At 34.8% G+C, this 16,482-nt stretch overlaps 2 protein-coding genes across 2 annotated transcripts; one reads left to right on the top strand and one right to left on the bottom strand.

The window, feature by feature from the left end:
• Positions 1-5,063: 5,063 nt before the first annotated feature.
• Positions 5,064-7,876, top strand: LOC147383659 (Protein phosphatase 2C family protein). Its single transcript, XM_086427452.1, has 4 exons — positions 5,064-5,452; positions 6,125-6,322; positions 6,419-6,654; positions 6,976-7,876. The coding sequence occupies exons 1-4, from the start codon at positions 5,312-5,314 to the stop codon at positions 7,550-7,552; spliced, it is 1,152 nt and encodes a 383-aa protein (XP_086283578.1). The 5' UTR covers positions 5,064-5,311; the 3' UTR covers positions 7,553-7,876.
• LOC147383658 (RNA polymerase II subunit B1 CTD phosphatase RPAP2-like protein) lies at positions 6,849-13,673 on the bottom strand. Its single transcript, XM_086427451.1, is given in 7 exon segments — positions 6,849-9,717; positions 9,720-9,786; positions 10,498-10,656; positions 10,911-11,174; positions 11,271-11,464; positions 11,578-12,159; positions 12,681-13,673. Coding segments are annotated over 7 exon segments (1,887 nt in total). The 5' UTR covers positions 13,270-13,673; the 3' UTR covers positions 6,849-9,685.
• Between the last annotated feature and the right edge of the window lie 2,809 nt (positions 13,674-16,482).

The following is a 16,482-nucleotide window of genomic DNA, read 5'->3' as shown; positions in this document are numbered from 1 at the left end:
CCACTATATTCTTTTTTCAATTATATCATTGTCTATTTTATCTTTTAGTGATAAAAGACAAGTGTATATTAGTTTTTTTTCCATAATAAATATAAGTATTATACTCTTAATAAATGTATTTATTATGTTGGCATTCATTGCCAGAGTATTTATTACAAAGAATACATTTAAATTCAAATACTAAAATGTGCCCAGCATTTATTATGTAAAAGACAAGTATTTACTATGTAAAGAAGCATTTATTATATAGAAGACCATTATAACTTGATTTTTCACTAATGCTATGTTTGATTGAGAAAAATGGAGAGAAAAGAAACTCCTTGAGAGAAGAGAAAAGAAGAGAAACTCAAATTCAATTTCTCTCCATTATGTTTGGATTGATATATAAGAGAAAACTTGGGACAACTTTGAAATTTTAAAATATCTTAAAAAAGATCTAGGAGGAAAGTTGGAATTATAAAATATTTTATAAGGATTTTTCTCCATTTTTCTCCTTTCCTCTCCTCTACACTTTTAGAGAGAATGAAAACTCATTTTATATATATATATATATATATATATCTCTTTTTCTCTCCCCCACTTGACAATCCAAATAATAGAAATGGAGAGAAATTCATTTATTTTCTTTTTTCTTCTCTTCTCTCAACCCAAACACAATTTAAAAGACAAAATAAATATAGGCATTATTGAAAAATGAATATAGTGAATAATGCTAAGGTCTCCAGGAAATCTTGGATATAAATTATTTTTTCTTCTGAAAGTCCATCCAAAATTTCATAGAGTTTAACCAATCACACACAAAATCACATTCTCAATTTAAAAAAAAAAAAAGATATCCACACTTAGACATCATATATCATTGGTCGATTGGGATCTTGTAAAATCCCAATTTGACTTTCTTGTGAGTTAAAAATATCTGTCCCATATGCCAAGGAATCTCCCACTAGTAACCTTTATTCAACTTTGAATGTATTCGGGTCCAACTTATATGTCTATCGAGTCAGGGGAAATTCTTTCCTTGGAATGGTTACAGTGGTCAAATGATCCCGAGTAACACAAAAGACTTGTCAATGTGCCACGTTACAGTACCTTTGATTTTATAGGTCACCAACTTTGCCTAAAAGAAGAAAGAAAGAAAGAGATGTAGGAAAGCTAGTCACGAAGCACATTTATTTAATGGATTTTCTTTTGTAACGTGTCATCCATAGAACACAACAGTACAATACTCCAAAAAAAAACTTTGGTGTCTTCCACCATTTCCACAACACAGCTCATTTGCAACTTGAATCTAACAAAAGGATGAGTTTCAAGAAAGTGGGTAAGGTTGAATCTCTCATCTTTTTAAAAGAATATTCTATTGCCACACCAATTTTTACTAAGAGAATCTCACAATTATTCTTTGATATATATCGCATGAATTGAGGTGAGGTGCTCTTAGTAAAAGTTAGTGTGGCGATAGAATGTCTCTTTTAAACTTAACAAATGATTAAATAATTAAATCAACTTATTAGCTAAGCTAATTTGATTAGGGATCAGCCTTAAACTAATCAAAATTATATTGTAGTTAGCCACGCAATTGATTATGTAGTTAGTGGCTAAGTTTCGTAGGCAACTATCGTATCGTTGTGATTAGATGATTAATTTTACTATTATTATTGAAACCATTTTTTCTTGTATTTTGTGATGTTTTGGCCATGTTTTTGCTCCCAAGCTTATCTTTTGGGGCATTAGTTGGCAATTAGGGACTGTTTGGATTTGCATTTGTAAAAATGTCTTATTCTGAATGGTAGTATAGAGAAATTCATTTATCCACTAAAATTATTTTAGGATTTTAAATTTTAATGTAGTAATAATTCAATTTTCAACTTCTATTGAAAATGGACCAAAAGCTCGAGGCCTGGGACCAACTTTTTTGCCTCTTGCTTTTGTTGAAATGTAGCTCAACTAAATTTACATTTATTTAAATCGTACTATCTTTACGATTTTTATTAAAAAACAAAACACTCAAAATTCACTCAATCGTAGATACTTTTTTTGTGTATCCCGAAAAAAAAAATCAATGGTTCTGTGCACGTGCCACGTCAATTGAGTGACTTTTGAGTGTATTTTTTTTCAAAGCCTGTTAATAACAAGTCTAAAAGAAAATAGGGACTAAAATACCCTTTAGACTATATCTAAGATATTAATTGTGAAGGGTCAAATCTAAAAGTATTATAAGATGATGACACTTGTCACCTAGTGATACGAGGGAGGTCGATTGTGATATGATTGTACTGGACTTAGAACTCTGTGTAGGTTGTCCTAGAGCTCGAGTAAGGAGATGATGGAACCAAAAGGCATAATGTCAGAAGGATTCCCTCGAATGCTGTGCCACCACAGATCAAGTCGAATCCTTAATTTTTAGAAATTTAAGCAGGCAATTAAAAGGTTTTCCAACAAAAATAGATTCAAAAGACGGGAAATCTTAATTAAGCAATACTACTTAATTGTGATAAGGATGAGTTAGAAAACCTCTAAAAATGGTGATTCTATCTTTTTCTATATAAAAAATAAAAAAAGGCATACCCAAAATTATTCTGAAACTCTATCAAAATTATTTTATGGACTGACTTAGGTATCAGAGGTTCTGTGGTATTGACACACCCAAGAAGATTTAAAGGAACAAAGGATAATCAACAAGAGGTTGCAGACCTAGTGATGGTGCAAGATTTTTATATCTACATTAATCAGTGATCCAAATTATCCAAAATTTTAATGTAATCATTTAAGTGTTTAGAAAAGTTATTTCTTAAAGAAATACTTTTATAATTAGGATACAAAGCTTAATGCCACCCCTCGTCCCATAAAAATGTCTTGTCGCATGCTTACTCACTTATGAAAATTGGACGTGTATTTTATAGTAATACATACAAAAGATTGTCTTGATTGATGACTTTTAATCATTAGATTTGAGTATTATTCATGGATGATTTCTAATTATTGATGTTGATCATTGTTGAAATATTTAAATTTAGTGAATGTAGATCACTAATTCATTTGTTTTTTCATGTGTAGAATCATTCATCAATGAACCCAAGACATGTGATACTTAAGTCTTTGTAACTAGAATCATTTTTCTCGACCTTATCGATCATGCTAAAGTATGAGCTCCTTGATTGTCTCTCTTCGTACTATGGTCAATATTTTTTTTAATTCAATTCTTGCCAATCACGGCTACTTGACCCATTCATCTCAGTTCAAATTGTTCTAACCAACGGAAGCTATGTCATGGGGATCAAGGCTTAACTATGATCAATGGAATTTCAATGGAAGATCAACTCAATTCCTGATTTCAAGGGGATCATACCAAGACTTCTTTGTTTTTTTTTTTTGGGGTCGACTAAGGTGTCCCCACCTCTTACGAAGTAGGACTATTCACTAAGGATGTGCATTGACCACCCATAGGCCCCGCACATCAATTTCAATCAAGGGCATATAAAAATTCGAAGGCACGACTTGGGAAACAAATTTAGTCGCTTTTACCATCTCAACTAACCCTTGGTGAGCATCATACCAAGGCTTTCGTATCATAAGAGCAACAATTTCCTCTTTGAATTAAATTCTCGAAGATTTTCAATTATGATGTCAGACACGTAAAGAGATGATGCATCTAACTGCATAATAAACATATCATTTGTCATGCCTTATAGTCTTGATAATTAGAAATTTGTACTTTTTTAAAATAGAAACTAAAGAGAATTTTCATTTGAATTGTGATAATTTGATGTTCTTTTTTCAAACACTCTTTGTACGCCCCCATTACATAATTGTAGATCTTTTATTTCGGGATACACAAGAAAAAAGGTTTATGGTTATATAATTGCCAGGTCAGAGAGCGTGGCGTTTGAAAAAAGAACATCAGATTATCATTATTCTTTTAGCTATTGTGATTTGACTTTCATAAGGTCAATCCGCGCAAAAGTTTCAAACTTATGCAACTTCAATTAAACTTAAGTCTTGTGAATTCTCACCTCAGCTTCCAAATTAAGAAACCCCAACAAGAAAGAGTCTTTCTCTAAAAATAAAAGTCTTTCAAAAATACAATATCACATCTGACCAAACCTCTTTTATGAATTTCAGGGCACTCAGATGACTTTCTAAGATAAATATATACGTATATATTTAATGGGGATGAGCTCTCTGGAGCTACACTCTAGATTTCTTCTCTACGGTAGAGGGCTTCCAGACATGGTTACAAAATTTGGATTCGTTAATTATTTTCAATTTGGTTTAAATCAAATAAACAAGAAAAAGAAATCATAGAAAAATCGAAATTTTTTTGGAAAATTTGAACAATGGGTTTCGATCGATTATTGGTAATTGTGACCATTGATGATGAACAAAACTATCTCTTGGACGGTTAAGATTGACGTGGGACCCGTTGATGATGATCTCATCACTATGTGCAGATGCAAAAGACACTTGAATTTAATATTAAATATTTTAAGCTCCTTTGACTTTAAAAGATTCTGAATTTGGTGACTCGATTTCCATTACGCGGAAAAAGTCAATTTTGGCTGCCTTGCTTTCACATTTAAACAACTTGGCTACGAACTTACGCCAGGCTTGGCCCATGGCCGACCATAAACATAAGGTCTGTAAAATTACCAAAATGTCCATCTTATCTTATCCACTTTTCTTCAGGTGATGATCTAACAAAAGGGTAGGGGTATTTTAGTCAAATAACGAAACGGATTCAGACTCGGAGATCACCCAATACAAAGTCGTGATGTCAGCAACTGTAAAATTCAAAAGTCTCCGGGTCCCACCTTTAGCAATAATGCATGATCCCCAAGTTACCCCCAGATTCTCTTTAAATTACAACATTTTTACTTCTCTTTGAAGTCTTTGGTTCCGCGTGTCGAAAATCTAAAATTACAACGCATCTCTATAAACTGGAAGTCTATTAATCCAATGGTGATCGTGAACACACGTGTCGTACGAATAGCCTATAATATATGTGGCCGCCAGTAACCAACTTTTTCGTTAATAATAACCTGGACTATAAAACTAAGCTCGAACCACAAGTTTTCACATTTACTTGCTTTGCGAGCGAAATCGAAACAAAGAACCTTAGAACAGCGAAACAATCCGAATTTGTCTTGTATTCGTCCTCATCTTCAAAGAACCCTAATTTTGTGAAAGAGAGAAGCTTGGAAACCCTAATTTTCTGAATCGAATTGCTTGGAATCTAATCGAGATTTCTCTGAAGAAAGGAGAGTTGCGAAGATTTTCATCTGGAGTTCTTGTTTGTGATGATCTTGGATCAGATATGGTAGCAGAAACAGAAATTATCCATCCTCAGAGCATCCGTGTCGTGGATGTTCCCTACACACGTGTTACTATAGCAAGCGATCTTCAGAGGATCGAAGACATCGATTCAGTTTCAACCGATGTTTCGCCATCTGGAGAGGTTAGTATTCTGTTCCGATCTTTTTTTGATTGTTTAGGCTTGTGTGACTTCGTTTTCTTTGATCTTGATTTGCCTTGTGGCGGAATTCTAGTCCTAACGATGATAATTAAGTAAACCTACGTTTTTTTTTTTCGAGAAATTTGAGCTGGATCTTAAATTAGGGTTCATGATTTGAAGGTCTCAGATCTCCTTTTGTGTAGGGTTTCACCAGATTTTGTTAGATTTCTAAATAATTAATTGTTTATTTTCTTTGGAGAAGACATAAAAGAGATGATAAACTAGGTTTTTAAAGAAACCTATTTATTTGGGAAAAAACGGGTTCCTGATGATATGTTGGATCTTGGGTAACTTCATCTGAAGAATACTGCAGCTGTGTGACCGACGGGTTTTGTTGGTTTAGAGCGCCAATTATATCGAAAATAAGGTTTTCTGTTAGTCGGTTTGTAATTTCCACATGTTAAGGAATTTAATTAGGGAACTGCTACAAGTCATAATTCACTATGATTTGTGTTTATGATTTTATTAATTGACTTAATTTAATTTCTCATCTGATAATTTTCTATATTTCTGAGATGCTGTTTGTTTACTGGTTTTATGAATCTGGGTTAATTTTAGTCTATAATTTAAGGGGAAAAAAAGAACTTAGACCTTTATGTTCCCTTCTCCGTTCAGGATATGAGGTCTCCAAACGCCATTTCAGATGGTACCCTTGAATCTGCCATTCTCCAATTCGTCCCAAGTATCCGTTCTGGTAGCTATGCTGACATTGGTCCCCGACGATCTATGGAAGATGAACACATAAGGATTGATGATCTATCCTCACACCTGGGGTCACTCATAAGGTGTCCAACGCCGAGTGCATTTTATGGGGTAATTGAGCATTGACCTTGCTACTTTTAGTTTCAGATATCTAGTTTTTTCCTTTAGTTCATATGTGACTCATTGAATTTGGGTACTCAAATGCAGGTGTTTGATGGTCATGGAGGACCCGATGCAGCAGCTTATATGAGAAAGAATGCTATTAGGTTCTTTTTTGAGAATGCGGATTTCCCGCAAACATCTGAAGCTGATGATGTTTTCTTGGAAGGTGTTGAGAATTCCATGCGTAAAGCATTTCTTCTCGCCGACCTTGCTTTGGCCGATGACTGCACTGTTAGCAGTTCTTCAGGGACAACTGCGCTTGCTGCTCTGATACTTGGAAGGTTTGTTCATGACCCAGAACCAGCTTTCTGATGCAGATGTCTTTGATTAATCATAATAAATAGGTCATAGTAATTGAGGTGTAAAAATTTTACCACTAAGAATAGCTGTTTGATAGTGCTTTGTTTATTTTTGAAGATTGCTTTTTTCTCGTTTCGTTTTTTTTTTTTTTTTTTTTTTTAGGGGGGTGGGGGGGGGGGGGGGGGGGTTTAGTATAAGAGACAATAGTAATTTTGGTAGATATTTTATGACTGAGGTAATCCTTCTTTAGTTCTTAAACAGCTCCTCTCATATATTGTGTTTGGTGTTATTCTTTGTTTCAGACTTTTGTTGGTTGCCAATGCTGGTGACTGTCGAGCAGTTATGTGCCGTAAAGGAGAAGCAATCGAGATGTCTGAAGACCATAAGCCCATCTATGCATCAGAGCGAAGGCGGGTTGAGGAGTCAGGTGGGTACATAGATGATGTATATCTAAATGGTGTACTCTCAGTTTCCCGGGCATTGGGGGACTGGGACATGAAGCTACCAAGGGGTTCTGCCTCGCCCCTAATTGCTGAACCAGAATTCCGGCAGGCGGTTCTCACAGAAGATGATGAGTTCCTCATTATTGGATGCGATGGGATCTGGGATGTAATGTCGAGCCAACATGCTGTTAGTATTGTCCGCCGTGGACTACGACGACATGATGACCCAGAGCAGTGTGCCCGGGACCTTGTGATGGAAGCACTTCGCCTCAAAACCTTTGATAACCTTACTGTGATCGTGGTATGTTTCTCTTCGTTAGACCACCGGGAATCATCACCACCACCACCTCAGCAAAGAAAATTGAGGTGCTGTAGTCTCTCAGCAGAGGCCCTGTGTAACCTGAAGAGCTTTCTGGACAACAATGGGGACAATTAAGAGTGTTGTTGTATATATGATTAATTTACCTGTGGGGGAGATATATTATGTTTGCATTGGGGGTGGGGGTGGTTTGAGAAGCAGGTAGCAGTTTTGTAGGGGTTGGGGCTGGGAATGGGTAGGAGATGCTTCTCATGCTTCTCTTCATGTTGTTTATTGTGTGGGCGCTGAGAGTTTGGGGTTGTGTATATATAATATAAGGGGGAGGGGGGTTGGTTGGAGAGATGCTGGTGGTGTGGTGTATGTGCTGCTGGACAGTAGTTAATTTGATATTGTTTTAGATTATTTGACCACAATCTCGTCCAGTTAATTGATATTGTTTTAGATTATTTTGCCCACAATCTCTCTCTCTCTCTCTCTTACACACAGACAAGCACAGACGATGAGACCAGATTCTTTGGCCTTTTTTCCCTAAATTAGCAGACCATAAAGCCATGGTAGTATCATTTTGGTAAATATTGGGCACTCTTATAATCATCCCTACTTCATTGAAGCTACAAGTCCTATCCATTCTGGATTTCTGAAAAATGTTGTGATTTCATTATGTATAGGATGATATTCATTTTTCAAATGTGGGATAGGCTTATTATTATTAAAGGATATTTATAATCTTTGAAAATTTAGATTTCTTAACAACAAACGTATGGTGGTGATTTTTTTTAATGCATCTTGGGATTTACTATTCGCAAAGCTCTTTAATTCCCAATATGGGCATGCTGGCTTGCACGCCAGTGAGAGCATCTTCATCATCAGCAAAAGCCATCCCATCTACTGCTTGTGGTCACTGATGATCACCAATGGCAAGGATGGAATCGTGAATCATCAGTTTAGCAAGGATGAATATTGGAGAAAAATCTCTCATCTTCTTTGCCTTCCTCTTTGACCAAATCCAATCTTTTTTCATTTTAGCCTTCATCTATAGAGTTCTTTGATCTGATTGTTGCACTGCATACATACTTCCTAGCTGGAGGGGGGAAGAATAGCAGTGACGCGCATGAGAAAACTTGCTTATTAAGAAGCATCCACATGAGCCGAGACCATGACAACTCCTCATTGTGGTCCTAGTCGCAATTCTACCAGTCCACTTTAACTTCAAATAGGATTCTCAAACTTATTATTTAAACTATCTTTTACTACTCAATCATTAATTACACGTATTCCTTAAAAAGTAAGTAATTCGAACCGACGAGTATCATAAAAATAGAGAGCTGCTATGGCAGCCCAATTGAAGATTAAAACACACCATACAAACGTAACAAAGGTTTGGCTCGAATTAGTCTCAACATTACAAAACATTATCACACCCCTTCAAACAATTTGTATTGTTTACAATTATGATTGGGTACATAAAATCTTAAAGTCAAAAAAAAAAAAAAAAATCTAGCAAAAGAAAATAAAAATTGAGAGAACTTCTATTGACACCCCAACTTTTACTTGTTCACAATTATTTCTTTATTTTTAATTGTGTAATAAGTAGAAATTGGGGTGCCAATTGCAGCTCTCTAAAATTAGTCCCATTTGAAAATTTTATGCAGATTGTCCATTTTTGATCATCCATTTTCACCGTGAAATTTGAATTCAGGGTTTCCTACTCTTTAAAAATATGTTAATTTTTTGCCACAATAAAAACCATTCCTCAACTCTATTTCCATGGCTCTCCATGTTCAAGATTTCTAATGCAATTGCAAGCAATCCAATTTATCAGCGAAAAATCAGATTATCATAAACAGTTTGACCAAACACAGATCATGGATACTTGAGACAAGTAATTCACAGTATGTAATAATGAGGTTCATACAACCGACGGAAGCATGAACTACACTTCTGCAACTTTCAGTGGATGACCATTTGAACCATCTGCCCAACGCTCATGGTTTGCATTGATCAGTTTATCGGCCGACTAATCTTCAACAAAAATTCACATGTTCACATATAATGAGTAGAATATTAGCTGTGGATGTCGGCTCATATCTATACAGGTGTAAACTAAGCATGGCTAAGCCTTCTTGAGTCCCCATGATACGAAATTACAGAGATGTCTGACAATGTCCATTGGAATACCATGGAAAATGGGTGAGTCCATGACAGTGATTTGATGTTCTGCGTGAATGCAGTTCTCATTTTTGGTATCCATTAGCCTCCGCTCTGGGCAGAGAGGTGAGGTAGCCAAGTGGAATTACGAGATTTTTCATAACCTCGTATTCTTCCACACTAACTTGAGCACTATCAAGCACCTGCTTCAAAACAAAGACAAGATGAGAAACCCTAAAAAAATTTATTTTTCTGCACAAAAGTTCATCAAAAACCATCCCATAAACACCCTGCAGGGAAAAAATTAAGAATGAAGTATACTGAACCTGTTGGGTTCTTGGAATCAATCTAATATAGTGGACTATGGGCTATGGCATCCACATTCATGAGGACCAGTTAGCCATAACAGATGTTGGATGCCTAGTTCAAATATTTTGTATATACAAATATACTTCAATTCTATTGGTACAATACAATCTAAACAAAACATGTGTTTCAAATGATCACATGATTCTTATCTAAGTCACTTTCTACGAGTGCTAAAAATGACACCATAGTAGGAAGAAAGGCATGATAAACCCAACAACAATAATTGCATGTGGAGGGACAAAAATACATATCACAATCTCAAGCTATCCATCTCATAGCTCAGTTGGTTTGACACATTGCAAAGCAACTTTGGGTCGTGGGTTCAAGTCCAGCTTACCCATCAAGAAAGGGGGGCAAAAAATGAAACATAACTGTCCATCTCATAATCAGAGCTGTCAGATTTTAATTTATTTTTGATAGGTAAGTTGGACTTGAACCCACTACCTCATGGATGGAGATAAAAACATGTGTAGACCTTATGATTTCTCAGAATTGAATCAAACAATGAAGACAATAAGACTGATTTCAGTGACAATGCAACATACCTTGTGTAGCAGCATCCTCCTATTTGTCATGTGTGGTATGAGTCCAGGGATTCTACACACTGAGAGCGCATCAATAAGCAATAAAACGATCACATGCCATTGTTTCATTCTGAACGGCGGCAGTGCATCCATAAATGACATTGTTTCCAGTAGGGATCGCTGTGCAGAAAAAAATCTCTTAGTTGACATTTCCCACTATCAAATCCATGCGAATTACAAAAATAAAAAATAAAAAAAATCATATTATGGATTATATGACCACAAAATTCATATTACCAATGAATATGTTATTCATGAATTTATAAAACTCATAAAATAGCATACTAACTACGAGAGACAAACAAGTACAAGTCTCTTTAGAGCCCCAAAAAGCAAATGCAGTAAAGAACAAATTAAACATTCGGAATCAATACCATTCCTTGCTCCAGAGAAGATATTGGAGTTGGCAGCCTCAGATCTGTAACAAGCCCTGGCAGGGCCCGAGCAAGACAACCAGCCAGTGTTTGCTTGATTTCAGAAGACCGGCCATCGCTCAAGACAATTTTGCGAGGATACTCCCTCCCATTAACCAATGAAAACTCTTCATGGGAACTTTCATCCCGTCCATATATATAAGCCAGAGAAGACGATGTTATCCACCCAAAAAGTGCCATCCACATTGTTGCAAATGACGATAACTGGATGTAAACATTCAAGCATATTATAGATATTTTAAAAGGAGAGTATAAATTATTTCAAGTTTACAAGTATTTAACTATTTAGAGAAAACTTACACTTAAGCTGAAGCCCTCTGGTGGAGTGTCATACCATGTGTCCTCAGCATCAAATAACTTGGAATTTAAAACCCCAGACTTCTTTGGCCATTTTAAAGGAACCGGCTCTGGTTCAATCATATCCTCATCATTCTGAAAGTCTCCTTGGTCAGCATCATGTGGTCGTGGCAAGATAATGATTCCAGCTTCAGATACTGAACAACATATGTAAAAGGAGAAAGATTTAACAAACCGAGAAGTAAAGATGACAAGTAGATAAATCCAATTAAGCAAGACCAATAACAAACACTTAAAGGTAATGGATTACCAGCATCTGTGGCATCAGATTCACCAGAAGCAACAGCTTCTGCAGCCTCGATCAATGCATCCGCAAAGGCTTCTGCCAATGTAAGACGTAAAGAACCATCGAAATCTTCAACATTTGAATGGCTAGAGCTCTCACCACTTTTTTGTACTTCACACATCTCTTGAAATTCACAGAGATTGCCATTGCTCGTGCTATCAATTTTTCTTTCATCAGCCCATGTGACACTTCGGGCTAGTTTCTTTGCACCCGACGACTTCAGGGAAGATTTCAATGTGGTTTCAAGTGATTGAGTACTTTTCCCAACAGATACCACCCTTTTTGATTCATTAACACTTCCCTTCCCTTTTGGCTCCTTCGATTTTGTCTCAAAACCATTCTGCGTAGAGGCAGAACAAGTTTCAAGAATGCTAAATTGATTTCCCTCTGATTCTTTTAGTTTTGTCTCGGAACCATTCTGTTTTGGACCAGAAGATACTTTTGGAACGCTAAATTGACCTCCCACGATTATGCTACTTGTGAAGTCCATCTCATCAACTACCTTTTCTGCCTCCTTCTTCGGCCTGGCATTTTTAGATTTAGATCCTGCAACATGAAATGCAAACTCATTAGTGTGTTAACCAGACTAAAGCTACAATGAAGCACAGACTTAACTCGACATTTTGCATATTTTGTTAATTTGGTTTGGCTGGTAGCATACATAGTGACCAAATTCGGATTAATTCACAATTCTTTGAATCGACGATTTAATTCCGACTTATTTGTAAAGTATGTATCTTTATATTATATTTAATAGGGAATTTAGTTTAATAATTCATTTTAATACTACGATATTTGTAATTTTGTTTAATATATGAAATAATCATTTCTATAATCATCCATAGGTAATAATATATAATTTTCTTTTCAAAGTTTCTCAAAATTTTCCCAACTTTGCTGACTTTTGCCCATTTTTATTTTTGTGAATTTTTCCCTTGCCAAATTATCCCCGAACCCCAACTTTGTCACTATGATTGCAGATAGCAGAGAGAAAAACAGATTGCTGACATGGTTTATTAATTAAGATAAATACATTAAACAACTTGGGAAAAAAAGTTTCCTTCTACCTTCTTTACGGTGCTTCAAAGGTGAACTTTTCGAACTGTGATCTCTCTGAGGAACATACCCTTCAATCGCATTCGATGGACCAACCCAATCCTCCAACAACACCTCCCCAGCCTTCACATCCACATTTTCCTCAATTTTCAATTCAGAAAACCCTAAATCCCCTTTCTTCCCTAAATCCTCCTTTTCATCCAAACTCAATTCACCAAACAACTTCAAAACCTCATTAATCTTCTCCGAATTCGAAATCGAACATCTCTCAGCCAGCAAACTCCCCGCAAAAGTTCGGCTCTTAACGACACAATCAGAAGAACAATACATATAAGTCTCTTGGAGATCGTACACTTTATGCTCCTTCAACGAAACTCGATACCGACCCTTCCGAGGATGCTCCAACGGTAAAGGATTGTTGCAGAGAGGGTAACCACATAAGTTCGAGATCGATCGCTCGGTCACTATGTCTTCGTAGTCACCTCGAGACATCAAACTTCCAGCAGCGAAAAGCTGGTCTTCATTCTTTATGCCTTCGAGAAGGGAGAATTGGAGCTTGTGAACAGCGTCTTTTACAGAGATTGATTGTTGTTTCTCCATTAGAAAGGTTCTGAAGCTTCAATTTGATTCAAATCGTTCAAGATCAAACTTAGATTAGATGACTAGGGTTTGACGAAACTCTGAATTATAAAGAAAGTGAAACCCTAGGAGTTCTGCTTCGTCTTTGTTAGGGCGGGCGACACGAAGCGAAATAAGTTTCATTCTTCAACTTGAGAGCTGAGAGAAATCAGTTGAGGAAAACTACTTAAATACCCCCAAATTATGAAAAACTCTCGTCCCCAGGAGTGCCACGTGGAGGGAAATGGAGAATAGTTGGTTACTCACACCGAGTACACAGTTTCATTCTTCTTCTCGTTTCTAGTTTAAAGGAAAAAAAACAGTTTCTGCTACGCCCTTCTCTGAGTCTCTCAAACCTTCATCTCTCTCTCTCTCTCGACTCTCGACTCTCGACTCTCGACTAGCCTTACTAAGTTACAGGGGCGGAGCTTGTAAGGAGCTGGTGGGGGTAATTGACCCCCACAAAACTATGAGACACCCCCTATATTTTCAACTAATTACATGTCCCATTTGTCTCCACGCCCTCACCTCCCTCCAATTTTTGCCCCCAAACCCTCACCTCCCTTCAATTATATTTTCCAGTACAAATAATTTTTCCACCATTCAAATTCTTCAACTATACAATTAACCATAATTTGCCACCACTAAAAGAAAATCCTGACTTTGCCCCTGATAAATTAGTAAGGGTTTCACCTTTATTAAGGGCCTTGGATTCATCTTGTGCCATTCAAAACATGATCCGATATTTTAAGATTGTAGAGGATAAAATTCTATGAATTTTGAAAATAAAAATTTTAAGAAGTTATTTTTCACCGTTAAATTTTAATTTTAAGTTTGGGAGTTAGGTGGCATTTTGATAGTTATTCATTTTTTAAACCTTGGATCAAGTTAAAAAAAAAAAAAAATTTAATTTTAGGTTTTCGATAAAATTTAGAGGGTCGTGGTATTGGATTGCTGATGCGGTAATCCTTTTGAGCAAAATGACACTTCTTAACACTCAAAATCTTACTATCTTAGTAAGAAAAGAGTTTAATATATATTTTTATTATTATTCGAAATTGACTTTAATTAGTATGGTTTAAATTAAGATAAAACTCTTTTCTTATTTAATTTTTTTATTTTTTGTTTGTTCTCATAATTTTTTTTTCTCTTTTTGTTTTCAAACTTTCATTTTTTACTAAATACTTTTACACAATTATGTATATTTTTTTTTTTTAATGTTTAATCTATTCTATCCGTATCTATAATTAATTTAATAAGGTGTTTTTAAAAAATTATTTATATATTCCAATATTATACCATAGAAAATTAATAAATTAAAAAAAACAATATATGAATGGAACTCCATTCATAAAAGTATTTTTGTAATTTCTAAAATTAATTAACATGGATTTTACATAGGGTTGTCAACGGATGCTTATCGGTTTAGATACAGTAATATCCAAATCCGAATCTGAAATTTTTATATGATATTCAAATTCGAATTCAAATCCGACGGATGTTCTAAAACTCTATCCGAATTTGAATTTGACTATCTTATCAAATATCGGATAATATTTTATTAGAATTAGAATTCGAATAATTTGTATATAAAAAAATAAAAAAATAAAAATATAATTTTTCTTTATGCAACTGATTTTTCATTATTAAAAAAAACTTATTATATATTATTTTATTTATATAATAAATAAAATAAAATAATATATATTATATTATTCATATAAAAATGAATCAAATAAAATAATATATATCCTGTATTATTTCAAATCAAATATTATTGGATTTGAAATGTTAATATTTGAATTCGTATTCGACAAAGATTTGAATATATAAAATTATCTGAATTCAAATTTGATATCTGAAATTTTCGGATAATATCCAATTTTTCGAATTCGAATTCGAATTTTCAGCTATCCATTGACACCCCTAATTTTACATCAACTCTAGTCCTATTAAACAATTTTTCTCATTATTATATTACTCTTTCCTTTATATTAAAATTCTTGTTTTTATTTAGAATAATGTTGAAGTGGCCTCAGGCTAGAAAATCATAACGCACTTCTTGACGTGAAAGTGTATGGGAACCATAGATGTTTTTTAACAACACTTTTATTTATTATTGTATTTTAAACTACCAATGAGTTGAATGGTAATAATCTAATTACTTTTTTGTAGATAAAAAAAAGCTATGGTTCTTGTAGATGTAAAACTTGCACTACTTTGGATCTGTGATGATTTCTTCCAATCTCTACTCCTTGTGTTTTAGATGTACCTGCAACAACACTTCTCTAACACCCAAGTCAGAACCTTAGTACAAAAATACTATAAAATTTAGAAGGGGAAAAATCATACATTTTAGTATCTCTCTCCTTCTATTTATAGAGATAAAATCCTAGGATCCCTTTAGATATTGTTACTGATTTGACCCTTATTTAATTTAGAAGGTAGTTCTTAATTGGTGCTTTGGTGCTTTGGGCTGGTTAGTCTTTTTTGGGATTTTTCCGTACATTTTTCCGTACCAGAATTTTAACCACTTTTTATTTAATCTCTAATTAACTAACTACGACTCGAATCCATAGTTGGTTTGTGATCGAGCCACCGAACTTACCCTTGGATTTCCATACCAAACTCGAATCCTTAGGTGTCACGTGTTGCCCCTTGGTACAGTTTTTTCAAATAGATTAATAATGGGCTTTCCCTCACACACCTGAGCCTGAAATTCTCCTCCACATAGCGCACCCGAAGTCTAGGTAAGACTCAAGACTATGATAGTCAAACTAGTCCAACCCAATTATTATTAGAGAGCTAGTATGGGCACCCCTACTTTTACATCTTGAAGTACTTATCACACCCAATTAAAGATTAAAACATTCTTCAAACATTACAAAGACTTGGCACAAATTATAATCTCAGCATTACAAAATGTTATAACACTCATTCAAACAATTTCAATAGTTATTTATAATTATGATTATCTCATGTAAAATCCTAAATCCAAAAAATAGAAATCTAGCAAGAATAAATAAAATGAGAATGTTTATGAGGTAGTCTCCAAGTTTTCTATTATAATTATTGTTAAATCCCTAATTTGATTTAGGATTTAATCTTGTAGATTGATAGACATGTTAGAAGATCGAACATCAATGCATAAAAGCAAATCAACTAGAGTTGTTTATGAGAATATCATCCAAGATA

Source organism: Akebia trifoliata, chromosome 16 (assembly GCF_017979445.1).
Source record: "Akebia trifoliata isolate Shusen 1 chromosome 16, ASM1797944v1, whole genome shotgun sequence".
NCBI lineage: Eukaryota > Viridiplantae > Streptophyta > Magnoliopsida > Ranunculales > Lardizabalaceae > Akebia > Akebia trifoliata.
Note: the sequence above shows the minus strand (reverse complement) of the source record. Positions and strands in the feature narration are given on the sequence as shown.